Source organism: Monodelphis domestica, chromosome 4 (genome assembly GCF_027887165.1).
Source record: "Monodelphis domestica isolate mMonDom1 chromosome 4, mMonDom1.pri, whole genome shotgun sequence".
Lineage (NCBI taxonomy): Eukaryota > Metazoa > Chordata > Mammalia > Didelphimorphia > Didelphidae > Monodelphis > Monodelphis domestica.
In genome coordinates this window covers 22,159,167-22,185,680 of record NC_077230.1, presented here as the reverse complement: position 1 = coordinate 22,185,680, position 26,514 = coordinate 22,159,167, and the positions used below count along the sequence as shown (strand labels likewise).

General features: G+C 36.3%; 1 protein-coding gene across 1 annotated transcript in view; it reads right to left on the bottom strand.

Moving 5' to 3' along the window:
- Window positions 1–24,822, bottom strand: part of MED14 (mediator complex subunit 14) — an 81,350-nt gene extending 56,528 nt beyond the window's left edge. Inside the window, exons 1-9 of the mRNA XM_001366663.5 lie at window positions 24,221–24,822; window positions 18,445–18,471; window positions 14,600–14,705; window positions 10,904–11,077; window positions 10,025–10,154; window positions 7,511–7,639; window positions 5,661–5,768; window positions 4,741–4,873; window positions 3,883–4,033 (exon numbers count right to left, since the gene is read on the bottom strand). Coding sequence (XP_001366700.1) covers window positions 3,883–4,033; window positions 4,741–4,873; window positions 5,661–5,768; window positions 7,511–7,639; window positions 10,025–10,154; window positions 10,904–11,077; window positions 14,600–14,705; window positions 18,445–18,471; window positions 24,221–24,432 — 1,170 coding nt within the window. The 5' untranslated portion in view covers window positions 24,433–24,822. The remainder of the gene's footprint in view (window positions 1–3,882; window positions 4,034–4,740; window positions 4,874–5,660; window positions 5,769–7,510; window positions 7,640–10,024; window positions 10,155–10,903; window positions 11,078–14,599; window positions 14,706–18,444; window positions 18,472–24,220) is intronic.
- Window positions 24,823–26,514: the final 1,692 nt, after the last annotated feature.

Here is a 26,514-nt window from a genome sequence, read left to right as displayed (position 1 = left end):
AACTGTGTGGGGGCTGAATGCATTTGTTTTGTATGTATACTCTTATGCCAAAGGGGACTGCCCCCAACTGGCTTTTTGTCAATGTACCTAGCAATTATTGGTTTTGTTCTCTTTTCCTCAAATTATTGTCATTTCAAAGTTGGTATGTTTCCAAGACCCATCAGAGAGACTAGTCTTCCTCGGCTCTCAGGGGGATGTATAAATGGAGATTTTGAAGCTTTGACTTAATTCCCCAGAAGTCCTTAGTATTTCCCAAAATTCCCTATAATCTCGCCTGTGTCTCCACATTGGTGGAATCACCTTATTGGTATTTAACTGGCGGTAACTCCTCCCATGTTCTCTTTTCGGGCAACAATCAGCAGTGATGATGGTTAGTGAAGATGGCTGAAAATGGCTAACCAGCCATGGGCATGTGGTTTTTATTTTGTATCCTCATTATTTCTTGATTTCTAATGATCTTTAATAAACCTCATAAAATACAATAATTTTATTATTAGATATAATTTTAGATTTTACATGTCTCTTCATAGCAAATTCTACAATCAGGACAGGTGAGCAGTGGAAGTTTTGCAAGTACAATACAAAATCTATTAACAGAATACTGAAACATCTCCAAGTTACTGTAATAGGATACAAGTATAAAAAATCTTACAATTTTAATCTGTACTTGTGATCAAATTATATTATAGGGATGATATCCTCCAAAAGGGGAAATTATACAAAGTAATGACAAAAAATATAATGCAAAAATTTAAACGGAATAGAAAATTTCAGAAAGCAATAGGATTAGATTTTTTTCCTCTAAGAGCTATGTAAACATATGCATATGACTGGCTTCCAAATGTATGTAGTATGGAAAATCAGACAGAGTATGTTTTAATAATAAGCTCTCAAAATTGTCTTAATGATTTTACATGTAAAATTGTATTGACAATCATAAAGAAAGTGAAATTATTTTCAACGTATCTGGTAATTTTAAAAGATAGTAGAATTAATTTTAAAAGTCAGACCCTCATGAATTTTTTTTATATCAGGTACAAGGTTTTTATATCAGGTACAAGGTTTAAGTAAAGATAAAAAAAAGCATGTGGCATGATTTTTCTCTGAAGCTTCAAGATTGGAGAACCAATTAAATTAAGTTTTGTTACTGGCAGATTTTAATTTAGTAATCTCTACAAGTGATTTTGAATAAGAGAAGCAGAGCTCCCTTCACAGCTGTTCCAAGAATGAAGCCAATTCCTGAATGCTGAAGAGACGATATCCAGGGACCAGATGACTATGAGACATCTGGGATTCAAAATGCGCTAATTAAATAGGTTACAAGGAGACCTGATGCTAGTTAATATTAATGATCATTACTATCATGGTGTTTAAACTTTCTGGTTTACCTTAGTGACATGTAAATCTCCCTTCTCAAAATTGGTCTACTATAAACCCTCTGAGTAGTTTGATCTGTAGCCTGACTTATGTAATGAATATATGGAAAACCTTATAGATAAGTGATTTGGCAGGGAGGGGAGTAGGAATACCATCAAATCAAAAGGGGGGAAATTGTGGGGAATTAGGACAGCAAGTGTGATAATGCAAATTAAGTGAACCATACTGATTCTATCTTGTAACTCAATTCTGGTGCTAGCTCAGTTCCCTTTTTTATTCAATTATGAGTCTAGTCCAAATTCTGACTTGTTAAAAAAGTTTATTCAATTGTGGGAATTGGGAAAAATCCTATTGCATTGTTTAAACCACCTGCACCTACTGGTTAAGAGTCCCTAAACTAAGGACCTAGGCTTTGTTGACTAGAAAAACACAGATTGATGTAAGGAGTTTTCTCATAATAGAAAATCTCAAGCAACCCATATGTCTTTTCTGAAAATTGGCTCCATACTGATCAATCACTTATTATTTCCATGCTCCTCTGATTCATTACAGATACTCGGGGAGGAGCGGGACACCTCTTTTTCTGAATTCAGGGAATTGTACCTGTTTACTCTCCCCTTCTCAACTTGGAAAATCCCTAATCTTTTATCTAATTGGAAATTAAATTACCTAATGTTGCATTGTTTCCTTTTAATTAATTGGTTTTATTTGGGTAATTGTTTTCAATGTATACAAATCTGTTTCCCCCTATTATGGGTCCGTCCAACCCTAAGTTGAGGAAGGGATCTGTTGCCAATTTGTTGGGCAATTGCCATGCATTGCTTGGAAGACTGAACCTTTGTTTCTTCAGTCATTTCATTTTTCCTGTTACACAACCATCCTGAAATAAATACACTTGAGAGGTAATATAGAGTTCTTTGAGAAATTTTTAAAAGATGTAAATTGGTCAAATTGTTAAGAATTTAAATATGTCTAATATGAAAAAAGCTAACTTAATTTGCAAATTAGGTTCAGTTTAAGGATTATATCTAAAATTTTATAACATACTCAGTTACAGAATATACTAAAAAGATAAACTTGTAGTTTGCAAAATATCAACATGAAGAGGTTTCAAGTTCCAGCTCTGCTCTCATATAGAATACTATGAAGTAATAACCTTTTCAAACCTTAATTTCCTCATTTGCAAGATGGAGATACTAATCTTTACACTAAACCTATACTAGAATTTGAATCAGTTGCCTCACTGTGCCTTGGAAACAGCTGTGGATTCTTGCAGGTTATTTTAAGGAAATAAGTCTCTACCCTGCTAAAAACTTAGTAGCCAGTTTGGTCAAAATATTAAGATTTGGGGACCTATGGAAACTGGTGATAAATGCTTTCTATGTTTTAACTTAATTAGTATAAGAAAGTATCTAAAGATGAAATTCCAGATACGTGCAGTACTCTATACCCTACATCTCACAGTCTTTTTGTCAGGATACAATAAGATCATTTCTGTAAAGTGCCTTTTAAAAACATGTTTGGCCCAGACCTGTGATTTCTTCTGTTGTAAGGAGCTCCTCTTGAGGAAACTGCCTCTACTAGTGACTATTTAGCAACTTATGTTCTTCAAGTGCAGTCTAAAACTTAAAATTAAATGACTTGTACATTTATGGCCATCTATATCATGATGTACATCACATGGCCAACTACATGTCAGAACTTGAACCCAAGTCCTTCTGATTTCAAGGTTGGTTAAGCATTATACTCTGCACCCTCTCTTTTATCTTTTTTTAAACCATAGCCCTCCTACCTTTTTTTAACCTTTACACTTCTCACTTAGGACAAAGAATGCTACCACCTCCAGAGAAAGAACTGTTGGAATTAGAATATAGATCAAAGAATACAATTTTTTACTTTGATTTATCTGTGTTTTTATTTTGTAGTTTTGGTTTCACATGAATGTTCTCTTACAACAATGATCATCAATATGAAAGTATGTTTTACATGTTAATAAATGTATAACCTAGATCCAATTGCTTACAGTTTCCAGGAATAGGGGGGGAAGAGTGGAAAGGAGACAATTTGGATTAATTTCAGAAATCATATGCTGAAAATTGTTATTACACGTAATTGGGGGAAAATATTTTTAAAATTAACCTAAATTAAAAGTCTGTTACATCACAATACCAATGATAACAAATACATAGACAAGTGTTCTAGGCCTTTGGAAATGGTGCTTCCAATTTTTTGGTCCTCTCAACTGGTCTGGTACTTAAAATGGCAATTTCTACCTGGCATTGCTATTATACATTTCTTACCCATTCTAGACTGCAAACTCCCTTAGAACTGAAACTGCCACTTCTCATCTGTCAATTCCCAATGTCTTCCATAAAGCAAGTATGTAGTAAGTTTCCTAAATGGCTTTAAGAAAGATATGTGAAAGAGTTTCCACTAATGGCTTAAAATGCTAAAAATAAGCTGAATTATATTCACTTAATTTATCTATTACAGAAAAGCACTTACCTTCATAGCTCTTTCTACTAATTTGGAATCAGAAGCTGGCAGAGGAGGATCATGAAAAATCTGTAAAGGTTTGGACACATCACTCTCATCAATTTTGATCGTGACCTTGTGAACAGAGGCAATTCCTGTTTTTCTCCCAAGAACCTGTTGGCTTAACAGAAAACTGAAGTGTTAAGTATGTTATTTTAATGGTAGCTCTGAGAAACAAGCCTTTAATATTACAATGAATTTTTGAAATCTTTAAGTTTCACATACTGCTTGTATTTCTGGATACCATGAAGGTGCAATTTAAAGAACATAAAAAATAGGCAAATTGTTCATTATTTGACGATCTTCCTGTCAAATTGCTTTGTTAGCCTGCTGAATTTTCATGTTTAAATATTGGGTGTCCCAAAAGTCTTAGTGCAGTTTTAATTTTTTTTTTTTTTGTGACTGCAATTTTTAGGTTTTTTAATACCCTAGCGTAGCTTTTATAAACAATTAAAATGAATGGTTACATAAATACAATTGAAGTGCTGACATTCTCTAAAACTGCTCTCTCTCACATAAGGTTATAAATTGATTTGGCTTTTCCTTTATAGGATTTTGGAACAAGCTCAATTAGAACTGTCACCAGTCTGGCACCCTTCGTTACAATAAATGACTGATATTACTCTTTTGTTGACTTGAGATATGATGAACCTCTTCTTTTAAGTATCTATCTTATGTCAGAAGAGAACAATTTTGTTTCTTAATTTTTTTAAGAAATGCCACCTAATGACAAGAACTGTATTTTGCATAAATGCCTACCAGAAATGAGAAGCAGAGAACTGTGATTTACATAAACAGCAAAAGGCAACAGGAAGCAGTTTTACTTACTTCCAAACCGTAAGTGAGAGGCACTTCCCAGCATGATACTTCTCCACTTGAACAAGATCACCCCAACGTTCTCGAATTAGCATTAGAGTTTGTGAATGTAATACTTCTAATTGAAGTGATAAGCAGAAAGAATCTGATATAAAAAAGGTTAAGAACACAAGCAACGTTTTCTTATTTCTTATTTTTAAAAATGGCTATTTATTCCGATTAGACAGTTAAGTGACACAATAGGTAAAGTGCAGGACTTCAGTTCAAACGTGATTGTTGGAAAGGCACTTAACACCTATTGATTTAAATTATACAATTAGAAAAGCAGAATTGTGGGACTACTTTTGGCCCTATAAGTAAAAATAGCGAATACCTTGTATTGGAGTCAGTCCTCCCCACCAACTCTAAAAAATTAAGTATACAAAGGAAAAATAATTTTACTGCTATTACAAATAAAAGATATAAAATACAAATATAATAGTAGAAAACATATTCCCTTAAGAGCTAGATCTCTGAGAAAGAGTCACTCTTTCATGTTTATCTGACTTTTCAATTTCCCACCTTTTCAAAAGTTTGAGAAATCACAAATTACTTTTAATACAATTTTGAGTAAGAACTTACTTTAAGTAGCAGTAAGTCACCCACCCCTTACAAAACTGCTAGGAATTTACATTTTTATAATATAAAAATGTATGCATGCATTATAGATAGACCTACTAATACCACTTATCATTATTTTCTATTAATAGCTATTTTTAAAAACATTTATCAAGCCAGTATAATAATTTCAGTTTAAAGTGAAGTTTCAATGTGTTTCCTATTAGTAAAAAGAAAAACAGTAAAAAGACTACCACATTTAAGAACTAAGAACAAAGGGGAGAAGGGAGTGAGGTTGTATCTGGAACTACCAGCCTCTATTTTCAAAAGGATACGTAGGCAATTGTACATGTCCTGAAGAGGTTTCTCATCAGCAAAGAGTCTAGACTGGACCAACTGATGAATGAAGCTGATCTGCATACTATGGACCAAAGCTCGACCATCTATAGAAGAAAAAAGAAATGAGAAAAACAAGGTAATCATAATTTTAAAAATCATGGAAATGCAAAAATATCTTTTTTTAGAAATACACAATTAAAAAGAGGCTAGAAAGATGCCCTTGGAGCCAGGAAGATCTGGGTTTAAGTACTGACTCTGATTGCATACTGGGTAGGCAACACTGGGCAAGTCACTTCCATTGTCAGTCAATACTCTTAAGACTAAGTTGAAGGGAATTATTTGAATTAATAGAGGGAGCTGCATAAACTGGGATATCCTTATACCAATTAAGTCATGGGACTATCCTCCATCCTCTACCCTATGTGATAAAAATAAACAGGCACTAGACAAAAGTCAATGCTATATGGAAATGAAATAAAATGAATAGAAATGCAATGTTGTCAATGGAAATTGGAACACTACATTTTAAGAAGAAAAAATAAAAGGGCAATAAATCTCACCAGATTTCAATCATTAAGTCAATTATGATACTCTTCACAAATATTTAAATAAACAGAAAAAAAAGAATTTTTATCCTTCCATAGGCCAAATTTCTTTGAAAAATAATGCCAATATACATATATAAAGTCAGCACTGGTACTTGGAAGACCTGGGGGGTTTAAGAACTGCTTTAGATAAGTATTGTAATATGTTCATGGGTTAAGTCACAACCTAAGTAACCCAAGAAACTTGATGATTAAAAGTTAGATATATTACTAATTGCACTGACAAACTTCTGCACTGTAAATTCCCTACAGATATGAAAATCTTATGTCCAAACTAAAAAAAAAAACAAAAAACCCCAAATAAAACCCTAAAAAATACAGCTTTCAGAAGTGGGAATTAAACAAAACAAAACCAGAAAAAATCACACCTTTTACCTTCTGTCAGCATCAAGTCTAAGACAGAAAAGCAGCAAGGACTGGCTTGCCCAGATCATATTGATAGGAAATATTTGAGGGCAGATTTGAACCCAAGTTCCCCTGACTCCAGATTTGGCACTCTATAAAATGTGCTAACTAGATGCCCCTGAGTAACAGGAATATTTGATTCCTGGTTTATTAACCTCATCTAACTAAAACCTAACTCATGAAATAATCATTTTAAGAGGTCAATGCCATTTCTCCTAGTTGAGAGGTTACTGAGTTGACTAAATCCTTACCCCTGAGATGTGAAAATTTACTTAAATCCTTAAATATTCCTTAGATGAGAAGCCAAAGGAAAACTCTGAACTGTTTGTGACTTCTTGGCCACATGTAAATCTTCTCTCTCAGTGTATTTGTGAACACTCTAAATGTGGCTTAATCTGTAACCTGACAGTACACTTGTAACACTGTCAGTACATTGACAAAATGTATTTCCTTAGAGGACATAAGAGATTGTAACTATATAAATTTGTTTAACTTTTAAGATTTTTGGGGAAATATACTATTATGGATCACCTCTTTAATTTTCATGGCTTGGGAGGAATGTACAAAACTACAATATGTTAAGGAATTATTTCTCAGGCACTAAAGTAATTTTGCTTAAGTGAAATCTGGTTAACATTCTGATGATTTGGTTTTTGTGAAGCCTAAAGCTAGGCTTAAATGTAAGAATAAAGTCTAAATTTTCACCTTTTTAGTTTCTGCATTGTGAAGAATATATTTTGAAAGCAGTTGCATGAACTCAGAGAAGAGATATCTCTTCCATAACATAGGGATAAAAATGATTAAATAATTTAACAAAACAACAAATATGGTTTTACCTCCAGTTTCTTTATCCTCTACTAGAATCTCCAATTTGAGAAGACGCCAGGGAACATCAGGATCATCTCCCATTACTGTCAAGGTAGCTTCAAATTCTCCTTCCACCCGGAACTTTACTCGACCATTTGCTGGATAGTTTTTACCACAGTTTAAGAGAAGTAAAAGGAAAAAAAAAGGGAATTTTTCTTAGCTTGTTACTAACTAGATTTTTTTTTTTTCAGTTTAGGTAAAAGAAGAACTAAAGTATCATTTAGGTCTCTTTGAAAAGACTCCAACATCAAGCTAATGCCACATATTTGGAATAGTTTTTAAAGCAAGTGTATGTGTGTATGTGAGAAGTCACCAGCTTCTGCTTTTCGATGATCATGAAGAGATAAAACCAGTTGTTCAAGTAGTATTAAGCAATATTTACTAGTTAATCTGTAACTACAAAACTGAGTAGACATGTGAGAAAGAATTCTACTCAATGAATTTGTTCTACCAGAAGTAAAGAGGTAAAATGAAACAAAAACAGAAATTAATTTTGGTTCTAGTATTATTTATATTTTTGACCTAGTTATATTTCTAGTTATATTTCCACATTAAATTTAAAGCTGGCTTTAGTGAGTTTTAGTGTGTTTTTAGTCATTTTTATGTCAGTTTTCCATTTCTGTGATGAAAGTAATTATAGATGTCTAGAATATAAAATAAACCTCAAGACTAGTACAAAAGAACATATTCTATAAATATAAAATTTGATTAAAGAGTTTATCTAAGGTCAATAAACAAAATAACAAGTCCTTAGCTCACAATTTTCCATTTTTCACATATTAAAGTCTCAAGCAAGAAAGCAAGCAACTAGCAATTATTTAGCTTTTACTATGTGCCATGTAGGTGCAACTGCTAGGGATAGAAAGACAAAAATATAAAACCAGTTCTTGCCCTCAAGGAACAGTGGGAGAGACAACACAATATAAAGAGGCATATATGAATTATTTTATGTTCTTTTGTCTCTCATCTCCCCAACTCAACTGAAAGGATCAATGGAAAAGGACTTTATATTATACTTATTTCTGTTGTACCCCATCAGACACAAATCTTTATCGTGTTAACACCTACTTGATAAATTCAAGTGACTCCTTATTTCTTCTGAGATTAAATAGAAACTCCTCTATTTGGCAAAGCTCTCCTTAATCTGGTCCCCATCCTACCTTTCCATGCTTTTCCATATCACTCCCTTTCTAGGCATTCTACAGTCAGTCAAACTGGTCTCTTGACTGTTCCTCACACATATATCCATCTTGGCCTTTCCTCTCCATGAGTGATATGTTCTATAGGACAGTTTTTCTTGAAGACTCAGTTCAAATACTTCCTTATTGGTCTTTCCTAACCTATTTCCATCCCACCCTTAACTCCAGTTTTGAGTACATTCCCCTCCCAGGTCATCCTGCATCTGCTTTCCATATTTAGCTGCACATGTATGTCACCTCTGCCTTGAGGAGAGGGCTGCTAGCAATCTCCAGCATCCACCATGGGGGCAGACACATCTGAGGCACTTGAATGCTTAAGTTATTTGACAGCCTAGCAACATGCTACTATCCCCTCCCCCCTTTAATCCCAATTTTATGTTCTCAGTAAGTATTTGTTTCTTGTTGGAAAACAAGAAAAAAGGAATACTTTTTCTACTTGCATCTCCCATGCTCTCATTTCTTTTTTTCTCCAATTTCATGTCTCTTCAATCTCTTTCTTTTGCCAGCCCTCCATAATTCTCTATTACTTTCAAAGTGTAAAATCTAGAACAGATAACTAATGTTTTTAGTTTTACAGATTGTACTTTTGACCTGGAATCTAAGAGAACCCCAAGTTTTAGGGTTAGCTTGTAAGCTGGAGACCACGAGAGTTTGCCTCTAGAGAGGTCATGGATTCTGCCAGTTTCAGACTGAATAATAGACCCTAAGGTAAAAGATAATCCCAGTTAGATGGGGCTAAGCAAATACTAAATATCCTTAGGTCCCAAGAAGATCCACACCTGGGCAGGGACCATCCTTTTAGTGTCCATGGTAAAGTCCATTCCCTTACACCTTAGCCTCTGGCTATGGTTTCTTTCCCAAGCCAGTCAGGGTAGTTTGGACACTCCCATTTCCCTGTAGCCACTGTAATGTCAATCAATCATATTTCCATGTCCCTCAGTTCCCCAAATGATATATGTTTCCCAAATTCTTTTATTCTTTGGAGGTGTCATCTAGCACATGACACTCCCAGGGGTTGGTGTCCAGAGCAACCAGAGTCTCAGGGCTCTGTGTGGGTGTGTAGCGTGCAGCTCTGTGTGGAGGCCTTGGAAAAAAAAAACACTGAATCCTTTCCTTAATTAAAGAAATGGTTTTTCTAACTATTTAATAGTTCTGTGTTTTTTCCAGTTTAACAGTACTTAGGTACATGAAAAGTATGCTGGTATTTTAAATACTTCGAGATCAAGCTGGAGAGAAAAAGAAACCATTTAAACAAAATTATTAAGAGAAACTTCAGATCCATACCCACTGTAAGATTTGCCAGCTGAGGAGGGAGATCTGTAGTTACTAGTCGATGTCTAAGAATCTGGTTCAGCTGATGAAGAGTGGTCTGTTTCTCAGTTTTGGTAATAGGGTCAGGAGGAATGATTTTATCCTAGGGTTAATTAAAAGCCATGTTTAGAAAGACACAAAGAGTTAATTTTTACATGTACCTGAGAAAATCCAACTGTTTTAGTTTGAAAAATCTTTTTTCTACAAGAATCAACATTCATTTTATGGGTTAACATTAGGGAGAGGGACAAGAACTGGATTAGTAATAATATTCATGTGAGGAAACTAACCAAAATGGAGATCAACACCTTCTCTGCAGCTTAAGAATCTCAGAATTGCCTGTTAGGTCCTGGGAGGTTAATGGATCTGCCTATGGTCACACAGCCAGTATGTGACAAGAGGAGGGACTTGAACCTAGGTCTTCTTTGCTGGTTCTCTAAGCCTGACAGAGGGTGACACCCTCTCTCAAGATTTAGAACTTTAATGAAGTGCTCTAATGAAGCTCTAAATGAAGAAATATGTAGAATTTTACCTAAACAAGAAATTCTATTCTTGGAATTACTTCAAAGTGATTGTACTAGCTTTACCTTCAAATGATTATTCCATTAAAGAAACCAAGGACACAATTAGTTTATGGCATTTTCACTTTTAAAAAATCTGTTTTTGAGGCCATTGTTTGATTTTTTCACCTCTTTCCCCAAAGAACCCAATACAAAATAACTGACTTTTAAAGTACTTTTGATATTTGAATTCTAATTAAGTTGACATTTAAAAAAAATGTATTTATAGTGGTCAATTAGAAGATAAACATTACAGAAAAATATTCTGAAAAATGCAATGAAAAACTCTCACCCTAATGCATGTTGGGAGACGTGGGTAAGATCCTGTGGTCAATACATCAATGGCATAAGGGATAGCAAAACTGGGCAGACGTGCATGGACTAAAGCATCTCTAGCCAACGATGCCAGACGATCAGCAGTATCAACAAAAAGGATGGCTTGTTGATCTAAAAAACTTGATATCATCTTTAAAGGAAAGTACAAATATGTTACGCTTCTTGAAAACATCATACCATTTACTCATTCATAAGTTAAAAATAGAATGAAAACTTGAAATTAAATGCAACAAAATTTAAGGACAAAGAAGGAAAAAGTTACTAGAAAGTTCATTTAACACTATCTTATCCTTTCAAAATCTTTCCCATTTGGTTTTGCTTCCTTAACTAAAAATACAGTGAAAGTAATCTTTATGTTAAAAATGCTAAATAAAATTTAGTACCTTTTATTCTCACAAACCAAAAACGGATAAAAATATATGCTAAAACATACACTTTTTTTTTTAACCCTTACCTTCCATCTTAAGAGTCAATACTGTGTATTGGCTCCAAGGCAGAAGAGCAATGGGGGAAGGGTGGGGGCAGCAGAAGGGCTAGGCAATGGGAGTTAAGTAGTTAAGTGACTTGCCCAGGGTCACATAGCTAGGAAATGTCTAAGCCATATTTGAACCCAGGACCTCCTGTGTCTAGGCCTGGGTCTCAATCCACTGAGCCACCCAGCTGCCCCCACATATACACTTTTTTAACTTCACCTATGGTTCTTATTAGTCTGGAAAGCTCTTGGTAAGGAACTTCCTCTAGCAATCCAGATTGTTACCTTTTCTGGAGCCTCTAGTCTTAAGAATGGCCTAGGGTACTGAGAAGCTAAATGTCTTGCTGGGAGTAACATAGCTAATATAGGAGAAGAGTTGGGACTTGAACTCATGAATCACAGAGCTATTAAAAGAGCTTACAAAATTGCCAAGTTGGGATGGTTGATGAGACGTTTAGTCAAATGGCAAGTAAGATCACTTCCAACTTGGAGTTTATGAATTAAGGAATTCCTTCTACATCTTTCCTAATAAAGAGTCATCTAGCTTCTATTTAAACTTAGTGATGATGAACGGTGGCTTTGTAAGGAACCTTGTATTCCACTGTTAAGACCTGTTAAGATGCTGAGCCCAAATCTTCCTTTTTTCACAGTTGCTATCCATTGAAATACTTTGAAATCTTATCACTTCTTCAGCATAAAACCCTAACACTATCATCTCTCTTTTTTCTCCAATTACTTCAAACTCATCTCAAATACAGTTGTTCCACTATTTTTTAAAATCCTTACCTTCCATCCTAGAATTCATATGTAGTATTGGTTCCAAGGAAGAAGTGTGGTAAAGGCTAGGCAATGGGGTTAACTGACCTGCCCAGGGTTATCCTGCTAGTCAGGTCAAATTTGAACCTAGGACCTCTCATCTCTACACCTGGCTTTCAATCCACTTAGCCACCTACTTGCCCTCTGGTTCCATTACCTTTCCACCTAGCTTCCCTTTCTAGTAATTGTACTTTTGAATTAATTCTTGAACTGGAGTCCAGTTATAGATGTTACCACTCTTAATTCATTTAATATTTTACAGTTTTAAAAGCATTTCCGTGTTATTTAGCCTCTTCTAGAGGCTAAAAAGACCAAGGATCATAGCGCTTACATGATTTGCTCATGACCACATAGCTAGTAGCTGGCAAGGTCAGAACTAGAATCCAACTCTTGAGTCTTCTAGTCCATTGCTTTGTGGTCTAACCAGTAGAAAGATCATTTATTAAGTCTCCAGCTATTATACTATACCTAGCATAGTATAAACATAAACCCTAGAGAGCTAGGTTATTTATTAAGTACCTACTATATGCCAGGCACCATGCTAAGCACTAGGAATGCAAAAGACAATCCCTACCCTTATGGAACTTGCAATCTAATGGGGGAGAGACAACAAGCAAACAAATATAAACAAAACCTAGCAATATACAGGATAAATAGGTGACAATTAATTGAGAGAGAGAGCATGCTGGAATTTGGAGGGGTTAGAGAACTCTTTCTGTATTAGATTCCTTTCTATAAAAAGGGATTTTTAGTTGAGACTTAAAATAAGGTACAGAAGTAAGTAATCAGAGCATGGAGGTGGAGGAAGTGTACCAGGAATAGGTAACAGACAGAAAAAAACATTCAGAGTTTTTTCCCCTAAAACAACCAAAGGGACAGTGTTACTTGTATAAGAGATCAACCTGGAAAGGAGTAAAATGTAAGAAGGGAAGGTAGAAGGAGGCTAGGGGATGAAGGTCTTTGAATGTCAAACAGAAGATTTTGTATTTGCTCCTGAAGGCAACAGAGACTCATTGGAATTTACTGAGTAGGAAGGGATAACGGGCTCTTTTTTCCCCATGAAAATTATTGTTAAATCAATTATTCTCTTTCAACTTATTGCAAATTATGTTTAAAAGACTGGATTATGGACCTTTATATTTACCCTTGTTAGTTTTGACCTAGCATTCTAGTTCATCAACATTTTAAATCTTGATCATTCATCAGATCAGTTACTTTTTCCTGCTTTGGGGCCTTCACAAATATAATTAGCATGTGTTCTACACTTCCAAGTAAATAATAAGAATATTGATTTGTTCAGAATTCTATGATACCCCAAGTACAATAGGCTTCTCTCCAGGGAGACCCTATTAATTATTCAATATTTTTTATTTTCAACCAGCTGCAAAAAGGCCTAACTAGTTATTAGTTATTCCACATTTCTCCATATTTAGAGGGGTAAAATAAGACATTTTTGATAAATTTCTTTCTTAACTCAAGATGAGTTTTGCTGGCATGATTTCTTAATTGTTTGGCATTATTTGTTCCTTAAGAGAACCCATGCTTGACTGGCCCTATTTTCTTTTCTAAGTGCTCATAAACATATTTAATAGTTCATTCTAAAATTTAACTGGGGTTCAACATCATGCTCATTTACCTAAAATTTCTGGAAACCAGGACAATAATAGTCTATGCCAGCGGTTCTCAACCTCTCAATTTATAGCAATGAGATATCAGGTAATGCATATCAGGTATTTACATTCAGAATCTTAACTGTAGCAAAATTACAGTTTTGAAGTGGCCACCAAAATAACTGCAACATGAGGAACTGTATTGTGGGGTCACGGCATTAGAAAGGTTGAGAACCACTGGTCTATGCCTATGCTTCTGGCAATTCTTATTAATTCTCCAAGATTTCTCAAATAGTACTGAAAATGACTTCAGGGTCACATTTCAGGGGTAGGGAGAGAATGATAATCTTTTTTGGTAGACTGAATCTACCTGGGCAGAAATTTCAATTCATTTAAGTAATCAGATGTTCCCTTATGACAACCAAGGGGTTGGAAATTAATTTTTTAGAACTTCTCGCCCCTCAAATCATATTACTTTTTAGTCTCTAAATACAGGACAAACCTCAACCCAAAATGCAAACATTCATAACACTCACTACTAGTGTAGAAATGAGACATGTTTTTAAGTGATGAAACATGTATATACAATGATTAAAATTCTATTAGAAAGCATTAAATGTTATGATACAGAAAAGTTATTCAAGTAATTATGTAGCTTCTTGCAACTAATTAGCAGATGGAAATGTAAGCTTAAATTAGAAATTAAATTAATAACTAGGTTAAACATACACCAAATTCTGAAAAATAGACTTACCGCACATTTTTCCACCTTCCCAGCATTATTAGCCCATTTTACTAAAGCTAACAATCGAACAAAGAGTTGACGTGTCCGGCTAGCAAACTGCACGATTTCTATTTTCCTATAAAATAAAGCATAATTCTAAATAAATTAAAAAAAAAACAGAAAAGATATTTTGTAGCTTGTTTGGTTTGAGTGTGAACAGGAAAAGCTTACCATACTAACTGAAAACTATAACAAAAAATAATTCTTTCACAAAAAGGTTATAAGCGATTATTTTAGTTTAAGTCTACATGCTGTTATAATTTCAATATTTCTATAAGAACAATCATACCTCAGGAAGTTCAATTTCTACCATACAGTAATACAATAAGAAATTCAAAAAGATTATTTTAAAGAATTGAATTATTTCATCTTTGTTTTTATACAGATTTTTGCTAAAAAATAAAACACACTAAAAAAAAATCTCTGTAGTTTAATTCAGCTAAACAAAGGCCCACCCCATGTCTAAAAATGCAGATTTTATATATAACCTTTTCAAAACGTGGGTCATTAAAAGTAAAGAATTCAATCAAGCAAGCATTTATATGTACTATGCCATGGGAATTACAAAGACAAAGAGACCTTAACCTAGACAAATATATACACATATAAGCATATGTAAAACATGCAAAAAATAGACCCAAGGCAACATTAAAGGAAAATTACTAGCATGAGGAAAGAATAAGGAAAGGTCTCTTGTAGAAGGTAGCATTTGAGCTGAGTCTTGAGGGAACCAAGGAAGAGATGAAGTGAAAGAATACATTCTAGACCTGAGGGACATCCCATGCAAAGCAATGGAGATGGGCAGTAGTGTGACATATATGAAAAACAACAAAAAAGTCAGTTGGGCTGGACCTTAGAGTGCATGAAGAGGATTAACAAACGTATAACAGGACTTTTCAGGAAAGTGGGGCTAGGTTGTGAAGACTTTGAATGTCAAACAGAAGTATCTGATTCTGGAGTTGACAGGGAATCAATGGAGGTTGCTGAATGGGGTGGGGATGAAACCAATCATTTTGGCAGCTACATGGAAGATAGTTTGAAGAGGGGAAGACCAATTAAGAGATGATTGCAATATTATAAGTAAGAGGTAATGAAGATCTGAACTAAGGTGGCAGCTGAGTGAGCAGAGAAAGGGAGTTTGCTACAGAGGTTATACAGGTAGAAATGGAAGAATAGGGGGCAGCTGGGGGCTCAATGTATTGAGAGTCAGGCCCAGAGCTGGGAGATCCTGGATTCAAAGCTGATCTCAAAAGACTTCCTAGCTGTATGACCCTGGACATGTCACTTAACCCCCATTGCCTAAAAAAAAAAAATGGAAGAATACGGCAACTTAAAAAAGCAACGAGGGTAGTGTATGTAAGTTTGGGAGTTATATAGAAATTGAACCCATGAGATCTGGTAAGACTGAATATAGAGAGAGAACTACCCAGCAAGAACCCTGAGGTATCCACAGCAGTACATTCATACAGATATGATGTCAGCAAGCCCCGAGAACAGAGCCTGTATTTCTTTTTATTAATTATATTCTCAGTGTCCACCACAGTTCCTGAAACTGAGTAGGTACTTAATAAATATTTATTGAATTGCGTCAATAGATTATATCATGATAACCAACCTATCAATTTATGAGACACAGCAGATTGTATCTATTGAACAGTTATGGACTAAAATCTATAAATTCTGTAGGCAGATAAATAGAGAAGTAGAGAAATCAAGTTCTGTTTCATGATTCTCTTTCAAGGCTTAAGGATTCAGGGGTGAAGGAAAGTATTTTATTGAAAAGGATGGTCCCTGTCCATCCCAATTCTTCTCTGTATTCAGTAGAGCTTCTAAATATTTAAAAGTAAAGTTCTATATAAAAAGACTACAAAAGAGAAGGGGCCTTAATTTTAAGATCCTTAAAAAAAATCATTTTATTACTTAAAGTCTTCTTCTAAGGGTCATTTAGAGATTTCCTGAAGATATGTGACAAAAGTAAATTCAATTCCATAAAAGGAATGTTTGTTTACTTAGGTTCACATCTTGTTATAATGAAATGGGAATGGGAAGAGCTGAATGAATAATCTGCATGATCAAACCATTCAAGAAGTTTCTAGGCATTACATTATTTTCCCAACTACATGTACTTGCCAACTAAATTGGCTCTCATGACCTTGTCCATTAATATTCATTCAAGGCATCCAGAAATGAATTAACTTACTTATCACTGTCAATCAATCCAAATCCATTTAATATAGGGAACTAATCATCTTGGATTTCCTATCAACTCATTAAAATTTTATAAAGGACTCTGCACAAGATGCCAGCCAATGTCTAAAAGTTTCCCAGTAGTGTAAAAGAAATGTTTTAGTTAAGACATCCTGATTCTACTTCTATAGTATTATTACTCCTTTCATTTCTACTTATATTCCCTGAGTCTTGGAAAAGAAGGACCTTTATTATACATCACTCATGTAAACTACTTTGAGACTTCCTAAATCTATCTTCATCCTACCACTGTCAGACTACAACAGAGCTACTGAAAAACCCTTTTTTCTAAGTTAAGTTAAAACTCTTTTGCTTGGCATTCAAAGCCCTTCATAATATAATATTACCGTACCTTTCTACCATCTAGCCTTTTCTGACTATGCCAAGCCTAGCTCCTTGGGGTCTAACAGAAACAATAAGTTATTTTTCCTGCTGGGCACCAATGAAAGGACACAGACATAATTTGTGACAATTACATCTCACTATTACAAAAGAAGATCTCTAAAACAACCTGCTTATGATAACACCTGATCACAGGGAATTCCTAGGAAATGAGCAAAATATAACCCTGACAGTACCTCTATAAACAAAGTCACTAATCTTAAATTTAAAAATTCAATTCAAGAAAGACTGAAATAGCATCTATTGTGTTAAGAGATACACAAATACTAAAAAGAAGCTGGATGGCCACTTGTGAGGTACAGTGGACATTCCTTTCAGGTGTGAGTTATACAAGAAGGCTGCTGAGGCTCCACATTTTGAAATTCAGTGGATCTGGAAAGAGCCTCTATCCTTCAAGGAGTTTACAGTCTACTAAAGGATACAACTTGCATACAAGTAAAAATAAAAGTCAGCAAGTTCTTTCTCTGTCATTTCAGAGTCTGAAGAGCAGTTTTAGGCACAAAAAGGACCAGAAGTGACAGTCAATGTAAGTAAGGGACAGGACATGAAAAGGCTTTCTAGAGCCATAAAACATGCCAGAAAAACAGCCACCCTAGAGAACTTATTAAAACTGTGCCTTTCCAAAGTCTTCTATCAAAAAATTCAACAAGTGCTTCAGAGAAAGGGCCTTTAGAAGGCACTAAAGTCTCTTATTAAACTCTCTCTCACAGTATACTATTCTATGACCTAAATCCAATAATATTTTTAAATGGACTAATTTATTTTAAATTCTTTACCAATGGACCATGAGTTAATGCTTTATGTCCATCTCTTTGTTTATTCTTTCACAAGAATCAAGTTTTCTGTTGAGCAACCACAGAAATGAGCAGATGTCAACCCACTAATACATCTAATAACAAGACTATAAAGGAAATGATGCATATTCAACAGTGATGGACAATTCCACAAAGGTGACCAGGATGTACCACATCTTTGCACACTCCAGATTCTAACATTTTATAGGTACTCAATAAATATTTGTTAAAAGTGAAAGTTCTAAACCTATACCAAGTACATTAGAACCTAGTAGTTTCATCTTCTGAGGTTTCCTCTTCATATAACATATTCCTACAAATTCCTAGGTAAATTTAAGCTAAGATATAGATAAGGATAGCTTTAAAACTCACCTTTCCACATCCGACTTCCTTGGCAGTCTAAGGGGGAAAAAAAAATCTTAGTTATATATAGAATATGAATAAAAACATTACACTATTTTAATTGTAGCATTGCATACTATTATTGTTAGTTTAAAAAAATCAATATACTATCTATCATTATAGACTACAAAATTCAATTTTGCTAGTAACTGTTTTTATTTTTAAAGACATAAAACTGCAAACAATAAAAGTATTTTTAAAAGTATGAAACCAAGTAAAAATATATACCAATCTTATGCTAATCAATTAAGAGGCATTTTCTAAACACACCTATTGTGTGCCAGGCATTGTGGTACAAGTTCTACTAAACATGACATTTCTTTTAACACCAAAGTGGCTCATAGGTTCAGAAACCAGAGGCCCATACGAACAAGAACTAACCTCATCAAGGGAACTACAAATATACTCATTGGGAAAAGGTTTTGGTATCTCTAATTTTCCAAAACTTTTGAATAGATTCATTTTGTGAACAGATTATTTTAAACCTCATGTACAAAAGGAGAAAGGCTTAAATTTTATTCTTCTAATATACTTTATTCTTGTAATAAAATTAGAGGCAGACAATCAATAATACATAGTTGCAAAACAATTTAATTCCATAGTGATTAGTCATAAAGCAACTGACAAATTACTGTAATTAGAACTATTTATACACAAATAAAACTTGGTAAGCTTTTCTTGGTAGCTCTCTAGTATTTATAATCAGCAAGGGTTGCCCCTTTCTACCTCATGTATAGTTTAATCCCTATCTGATAAAGCCACAGGCAATCTAAATCTTGCATTTGATGATCCAATAATAGATTTCTTTCACTCTTTACTATTCCCTTCTCCGCAATTTCTAGGATTGAGACTCTCTGGTATTTCCAAACATACTTGGTCACTCATCTGATAGACTCAGACTAGCATGTCTCAATACTCTATACTGTTTAACTGCTCACCTACCACATGCACACATTCCAGAAAGTCCTAGGTGCCCAAAGGCTGAGGGAAATAGAATTTCAATGCTTCATGGTTGTGGGATGTTCTGTCCCAGAATTACTCAATGTTTACCACATTGCAAGAATGAGATGGGGAAGAACTAGAAAATGGTGATACAGGAAGAGCCAGGTACATAGAAAAAATGAGTTCGAAGTTCCAGACAGTGGAGTCTTAAGGTGAGATGAGAAGCAATATGACCCAGTAGATGGGGATTGAGCTAGTTAGGGACCATTGAGCTACCCTCAAAGAGTCATCAGACTAGGTTGAATTCCATCTTAGCACTGAAAGAATTGATGGTTATGAGACACTCTAAATCATTATGTGTTTTAATCATGAAACACAGGCAGGGTTCCATAGACCTGGGGGTAGGTAAATGGTATAAGGTTATTTTCAAAAAAGAGGGAGAGAGATGGTCTTGATTTTCTCAGTAAAGTAGGTGATAAGGTCTCCTGCTGAGGTAGAGTGGGAAGAAGGGAGGGTATGAGGAGCTTAAGCAGAGAAAAGAAAGTTTGGAATAGCCTCTGCAAGATATACTCAGGGAAGAATAAGAAAGACCAAGAGTCCAGGTGGAACTAGATAACATAAAATTGTAGGAGATGATATGAATTTCCTCTGGTGGCATCCAGCAGCACAAGAGAAGATTGGGTTTAGAAAAGATATAAGTGGAGGCAGAGCAAAAGGGAAAGGAATTCAAAAGTAGTAGGCAGCACACAATTAAAATGGTTATCTAGACTGTGAAGGAAAAAATGTAAGGTCAAAGTTAAAGTGACTGGAAGAAAAGGCAGAATGAGAGGCTGGAGGTCATGTTGAGATCCAAGATTAGGTTTTAGGAAGAGTAAGATGGGACAGATGGAACAAGAATTATTACGATCAGAGAAGTAAATTTCAAAATTCTAGCCAATAGAATAATTATGGATTAGATGAGAGCTAGGATGACTGTGGTATAGTAAACTTATAGTAAGATTATAAGAGTTGAAGAAATTGGTGAACTGGGAGGCCAAAGTATTTTAAGGAACATCTGTAGTTTCTTATGCTATAATCCCTGAGTGTGAGGACAGGGGTTAGCATGAAGAAAATTGAGAACCAGGTTCTGAATTACTTGAGAAAGGAGGGGTAATATAAACTTTTTTTTTTTAACCTCACCTTCCATCTTGGAATCAATACTGTGTATTGGTTCCAAGGCAGAAGAGTGGTAAGGGCTAGGCAATGGGGGTCAAGTGACTTGCCCAGGGCCACACAGCTGGGAAGTGTCTGAGGTCAAATTTGAACCCAGGACCTCCCATCTCTAGGCCTGGCTCTCAATCCACTGAGCTACCCTGCCGCCCCCATAATAAACTCTTAGTAGATGGCTTTGACCAAAATTTAGATCAGATAAGAAAAGGTGAAATGAACACCTAAAAAACAGGGAGAGGCAACTGAAAGATAAGGGCAGAGAGAACAGTTTGGAAGTAATATTGAGGAACAAGAGAATAAAAATTATTCCTGAATCCTTTGTGTGACAGAACTTTGGTACAAGGAAAGAGTGGTCAAGGATGTGGAGTCTTCCAGAGGAAGTCAGGTTTCTACTGACATAATCTTAGGCTCTATTAAGATGGGCTTATTGTCTAGAATAAAGTAATGATCATATTTTGCCCTGGTCAGATCACATATGGAGAACTGTGTCCAGTCATTTTAGGAAGTACATTAACAATGTGGAGTTCATAAGAAGGGGGTAATCACAACAGTGAGGGAAAAGAAACTAAAAATGAGGATCAAAACAGTTCAAAAAATAGGGAGGTTTAATTTAAAGAAGGGTAAGTGACATATGCTAGGTATCAAAGTTTAAGAATTATCATTTGGAAAAGATTAGACATTCTGCCTTTCCCCAGAAGACAGAATTACACAGTAACCAGTAGAGAGAGGCTGCAAGGGCAGATTTTAGCAGAATTTAAAGAAAATTTTCCTAATAATTAAGAGTCTTGAAAATAGTAGGTTACCTATTGCTGAACATCTTTAAGTGGGAACGGCATAGCCACTTTTGAGAGATATTATGGAGAATTCTGTTTAGGCAGATACTAGATTAGACAACTTCTAAGGTCCTTCTAACTCAAATTCTCTGTGTTTAAGTTAAAAGACATGGGTTTAAGTTCTGACTATACTACTGACTATCCATATGGCTTTACACAAGTCACTTAACCTATCTAAGGCTTAAGAGTTAAATCTATTAAATAGAGAATATTTGGCAGGTCTGGATCACAGGATGTTTTGAGAATCAAATGAGATCATTTATTGATAGTATATAATTAATTCTTCTAACAAAGGCCACTCCAAGTTTTATGTACTATGGTGCCATCTCTGGGTCCTTAACAACTACACTGGCTGAGCAAAAGCTCTGGCAGGTTCTATGAAGCTCAAGCAGAGCCAAGTGAGAAATTTTCTTTTTAGGACTAACCTAATTAAATGTGGAGAACTTATCACCAGAAGATTGGCCAACAGGTAATGTCTTTCAGTCATACAATTTACAGAGCCATCTGCCATGATAAGGAGTAAATGCAATTTATGTTAGGAGAAAGACTATACTGACATCACAGATCTGTTGAAACATTTAAATGTGATTATGAAGGATATGTAGAGAAAAGGAAGAGTTCAGAAGGGCTCTGGCAAGAAGATAAGGAAAGGAAAGAGTCCAGAAAGTCAAATCAGTGACTTAAGCAGCTTCAGGGCTCAAATGTACAAAAGAAACCATTTTATAGATGAAAACATTGAAGCCCAAAGAAGTTAAGTGACTTGCCAAAGGTCACATAAGTAGTAAACAAAACTAAACTGGGATTCAAACAAAGGTCTTCTGATTCCAAATTCAATGTTCTTTCTACTATACAAGATGAAGATACATTCTTGTGTCAGCAGATCTACCAAATTCATTCACTGTTCTCTTCCTCAGATGAAGCCTATGAACAATCCCTTCTGACCCTTTATCCCAAATCCATACACTTTAAAAGTTCTATATTAGTCTGATATTTAGAAATGGCCTTATGAATAGATTATATAACTGGATGACAGATACCTAAAATTTCTTTATATGAGGCAAAACTTTTCATTCCACAATTTGAGATTCTTTTTTCAGTCTAGATCTGTAATTTCACTACAATCTGGGAAAAGATATCTGGGAAGTAACATAACTTCCCCAGGGTCCATACATGTCAGGTAACTTTGACTTCCCAGAACCCAGTATGTTACCTGATTTGATAAAACAGATAAAATGTAGATGGTGGTAAAGGTAACAGAAAGAAAGATGAATACTCAATAAAGTATGATTGAACAGTCAATTAAAAAAATGTTTAAGGGAAAAAGGAGAACAAAGGTTAAAGAAAAGACAGGAAAACAAGACTTTTTACTTTATAATTTTGCCGAAGGCCTTAATATGTCAGACAGAAGCAAGAATATAACCACTTTATCCTGTAAGGCATCTAAAAAGTAACATCTGTTCTAAATCCTGGCCATTCTCCTCTGGTTAAGTCAATAAGGACTATGCTGATCAGAAATTTCAACGCTTACTTTCAAGGAATTCCTACACATGCCTCATGGAATAAAATTCATAATCCACTCATCCACAAGAGAGTCATGCATGAACCCTTACAGGAATTTAGAGATACATAAAATGTGGTTGATTTCTCCAAATGTAAAATCAAGCTTTAAAAATCTGTCCTACAGGGATGAATTTTACTGTAGAGAAAAAACACAACGATTTTGAAATCTGTTTGTATCTCCCAAATTATAGTATAAATTACTTTTTAATTAGTTGGGTGACTTTAAGCTCCCTACTTTATAAAATTGCAGTATGTGAAATATTAACACCTTTTACTTCTACTAACCTAGGAAAACTTCAAGAACCTTCTCAAAGTTAAAAAAAAAAAAGTTTTCCCCAAACCTCTTTACATAGTACAGTTCAGACAAGTACTTGCTCAGAAATGGACCTGGACAGTCAAGAAGGAATGTGTTCAAATCCAGCCTCAGACTCTTACTAGATGTGGTGTCCTGGGCAAGTCATTTTACTTCTAAAGGCCCCTGTTAACTTTTAAATGAGTGTCAGATTTCTCCTTTGTAAAAGAGATAACCTGCCTCCAAAGTCCCTTCCAGCTGTAAATCTATGAAGCTCAAAGTTGAATAATTTACTGCTACACCAAGTAAACGAACATACTTATTACCTGAACTTAAAGCTCACTTCAAAAAAAAAAGAAAGAAAAAGAAAGGAAGCCCCATTCTCCCAGCTTGGGTGCTGAAAGAAAATCATATGTATCTGAGCTTCCCAGAGAGAAAAAGGAGGGATTGGATTGAATGACCTACCTCCAAAGTCCCTTCCACCAATAAATCTTCTAAGTTTAATAACCAAATACTGCTACTGTACGTAAAAGAACATACTTATTACCTGAATTTAAAACTAATTAAAAGAAAAAAGGAAAAAGTCAGAAAGCCTCCCCCTACCACCACGACACCTATTTCTAACCTTGTTGCATGTACCTGAGCATCCCAGGCAGATGACAGGCTAGCCCCTTTGACAGACCAAGGGGCGCTTGGCTATGGGGTTGTGAAGGGAGTGGGGGTAAAACGACTTCAGAGCAAGCTTCTCTACAACTATAATAAAACACCTATTTAAGATGCTTCAGCTGTATCCTATGAAAAATCCCAACGTGATGGTCCTGAAAAACCCATGCGTGCATAAACGCTGGGGCTACCTCGGATGCTCTAGCCCAAGTATCACAACAGGGGGACGAGGAAAAGGGGCACTTACAGGTCTGTCAGCACCATGAGCTCCGCGTAGGCCCGGTGGAGCAGGAATTCGATGAGGGTGCTGAGCCGGTAGCCCGGGCTGGCTGCTGCCGCAGCCGCCGCAGCTACGGCGGCCCCCGGTGGGGGAGGCGCGGGAGCGGACGCGGGGCCCCCGCCGCTGCCGCCGCCTCCAGGCGGGACCAGCTGGTGACTTTCCAGCTGCACCGGGGCCATGGCAGCTCGAGGGGGGAGGCGCGGGGGCGGCTCACCCGCAGCGGCGCCGTAGAACGCAGCTTGGGAGACCCGCCTCCCTCCCCCGCCTGCCGCCGCCGCCGCCGCCGCCGCCGCCGCTCGGAACCCGGGGCTAGCGCAGCCGCAGCCGCCTCGGCTCGGCCTGTCGCCCGCCTCTACCTAACGTTGCACCACAACCAAACGGGGACCGGGGAGAACGGCGCGGAGCCCCGACCCCATTCAGCGAGCCCTAGTGCCGGAAAGGGGACGGGGTGGGGGGAAAAGAAGGCGGGGAAAAGAAAGTTGCACCGCCGCCGATCAGAAGCCGTTCGCCCAAGAGGCCTCAGCCTCCATGTTGGCGAACCAAACCGGAAGTGGTTTATAGAGCGGAAGGGGAACTTGTGGGGGACTTCCGACAGCAACCTGTACTTGTCTGCCTCTTGGTCCGCCCCTTGTTGGCGTCCGGGGGGTGGGGCTTGGACTGTGGAGTTCGCACTGGAAGGGAGGGGAAGTCTGGCAGGCGGCGAGGCTGCTGTTCCCGGGTTGCGGCAGTTCGGCTAGCGCCCTTTGCGTGGGGCGGGGAGCTGGGCTTATAACCAGAAGGAGACGAAGTGCGCAGTGCCCCATCCTTCGCGTTCTCCCTCTCCCTCTCCCTCCCCCTCTTATTCTTCCTGACGACTAGAGGTGGAGGATGCATAGGTGCAGTCTGAAGATGCTGCTCCTACGCCAATGCCAGCTCTGCTCCTCTCTTCTGGAGACTGGTTCCTGGATGCCCCGCGGCCTCCCTCTCCACGACATGCTTTGCTTACCACTTTTGACCCCCGTCTCTGATTGTCACCCGCTGGGGGCTTTGGAGATGAAGTCTGCGGAATTACCATCATTGCCTTTCCTCCCCAGAGGAAACATTAGAAAACGAAATCCTCTGTCCACTTAAATCTCAATAACATTGTTATTGTTAAATAAAGACCTGGAGTGTCTAGACAGCCGGTAGAACAGGGGTTCTTAACCTGGAATCCGTGAACACATTTCAAATTAAATTATTTAATTGATTCCCTTTGTAATCTTATGTATTTGATTTTATGCATTTATGAACGTTATTCAAAGGTAGGCTTCACCAGACTTGGGGGGAGGGGTGGTCCATGAATTTAAAAATATATATTTAATATTATTTCAGTATAATTCGTTTCCTTTGTATTTGATTTTATACATTTAAAAACGTTATTCAGAGAGGGATCTGTAGGCTTCACCAAACTGCCAAAGGAGTCCATTAATTTTTAAAATGTAATTTTAGTGTAATTGGTTTCCTTTGTAATTCCATGTATTTTGATTTATTGTATTTAAAAATATTTTTTCAGAGAAATGATCTATAGGCTTCACCAGACTTCCAAAGAAGTACATGATTTAAAACAATTTTTGTAATGTGATTTAAGTATAATTGCTTTCCTTTGTATGTATTTTATTTTATGCATTTAAAAATATTACTCTGAGAAAGGGTTCATAGGCTTCACTGGATTGCCAGAGGAGTTTATAACACAGAAAATGGTTAAGAACTGCTGACTGAGCAAGAAGAAAGACCCGCCTTCTTGGAAAGCTGGCAAGTCAATTAACAAGCATTTACTAATTATCTGCCCATGTGCCAGGCACTGTGCTAAACCTGGAATTCAAAGAAAGGAAAATTCAGTCCCTTCCCTCAAGGAGCTCTCAAGTCCAGAAACAACAGGAAAACTACTGTGCTAAAAAGATACATACAGAATAAATTGAATATAATCAATAGAGGAAGGGCACTAGAATGAAGGGAGTGAAAGGCTTCTTGTAGTGGGCATTTTTACTGGGATTTGAAGGAAATAGAGGAAGTACAAATGAGGAGGAAGATAATTCCAGGCTTGGGGTCAGCCAGTAAAAAGTGAAGCATATCTGCATATGAATGCAGATCCAAATGATAATCCTACTGACACTTAAATTTGTAAAAGGACAAACATATTTTGACATTCTTTGTCATGATGGAAGACTTAACACATAGAGATTAAAAATTCAACCTAATAGATTTCATTGAAAGGATGGTATTCACTAATTCTTCTATCCATT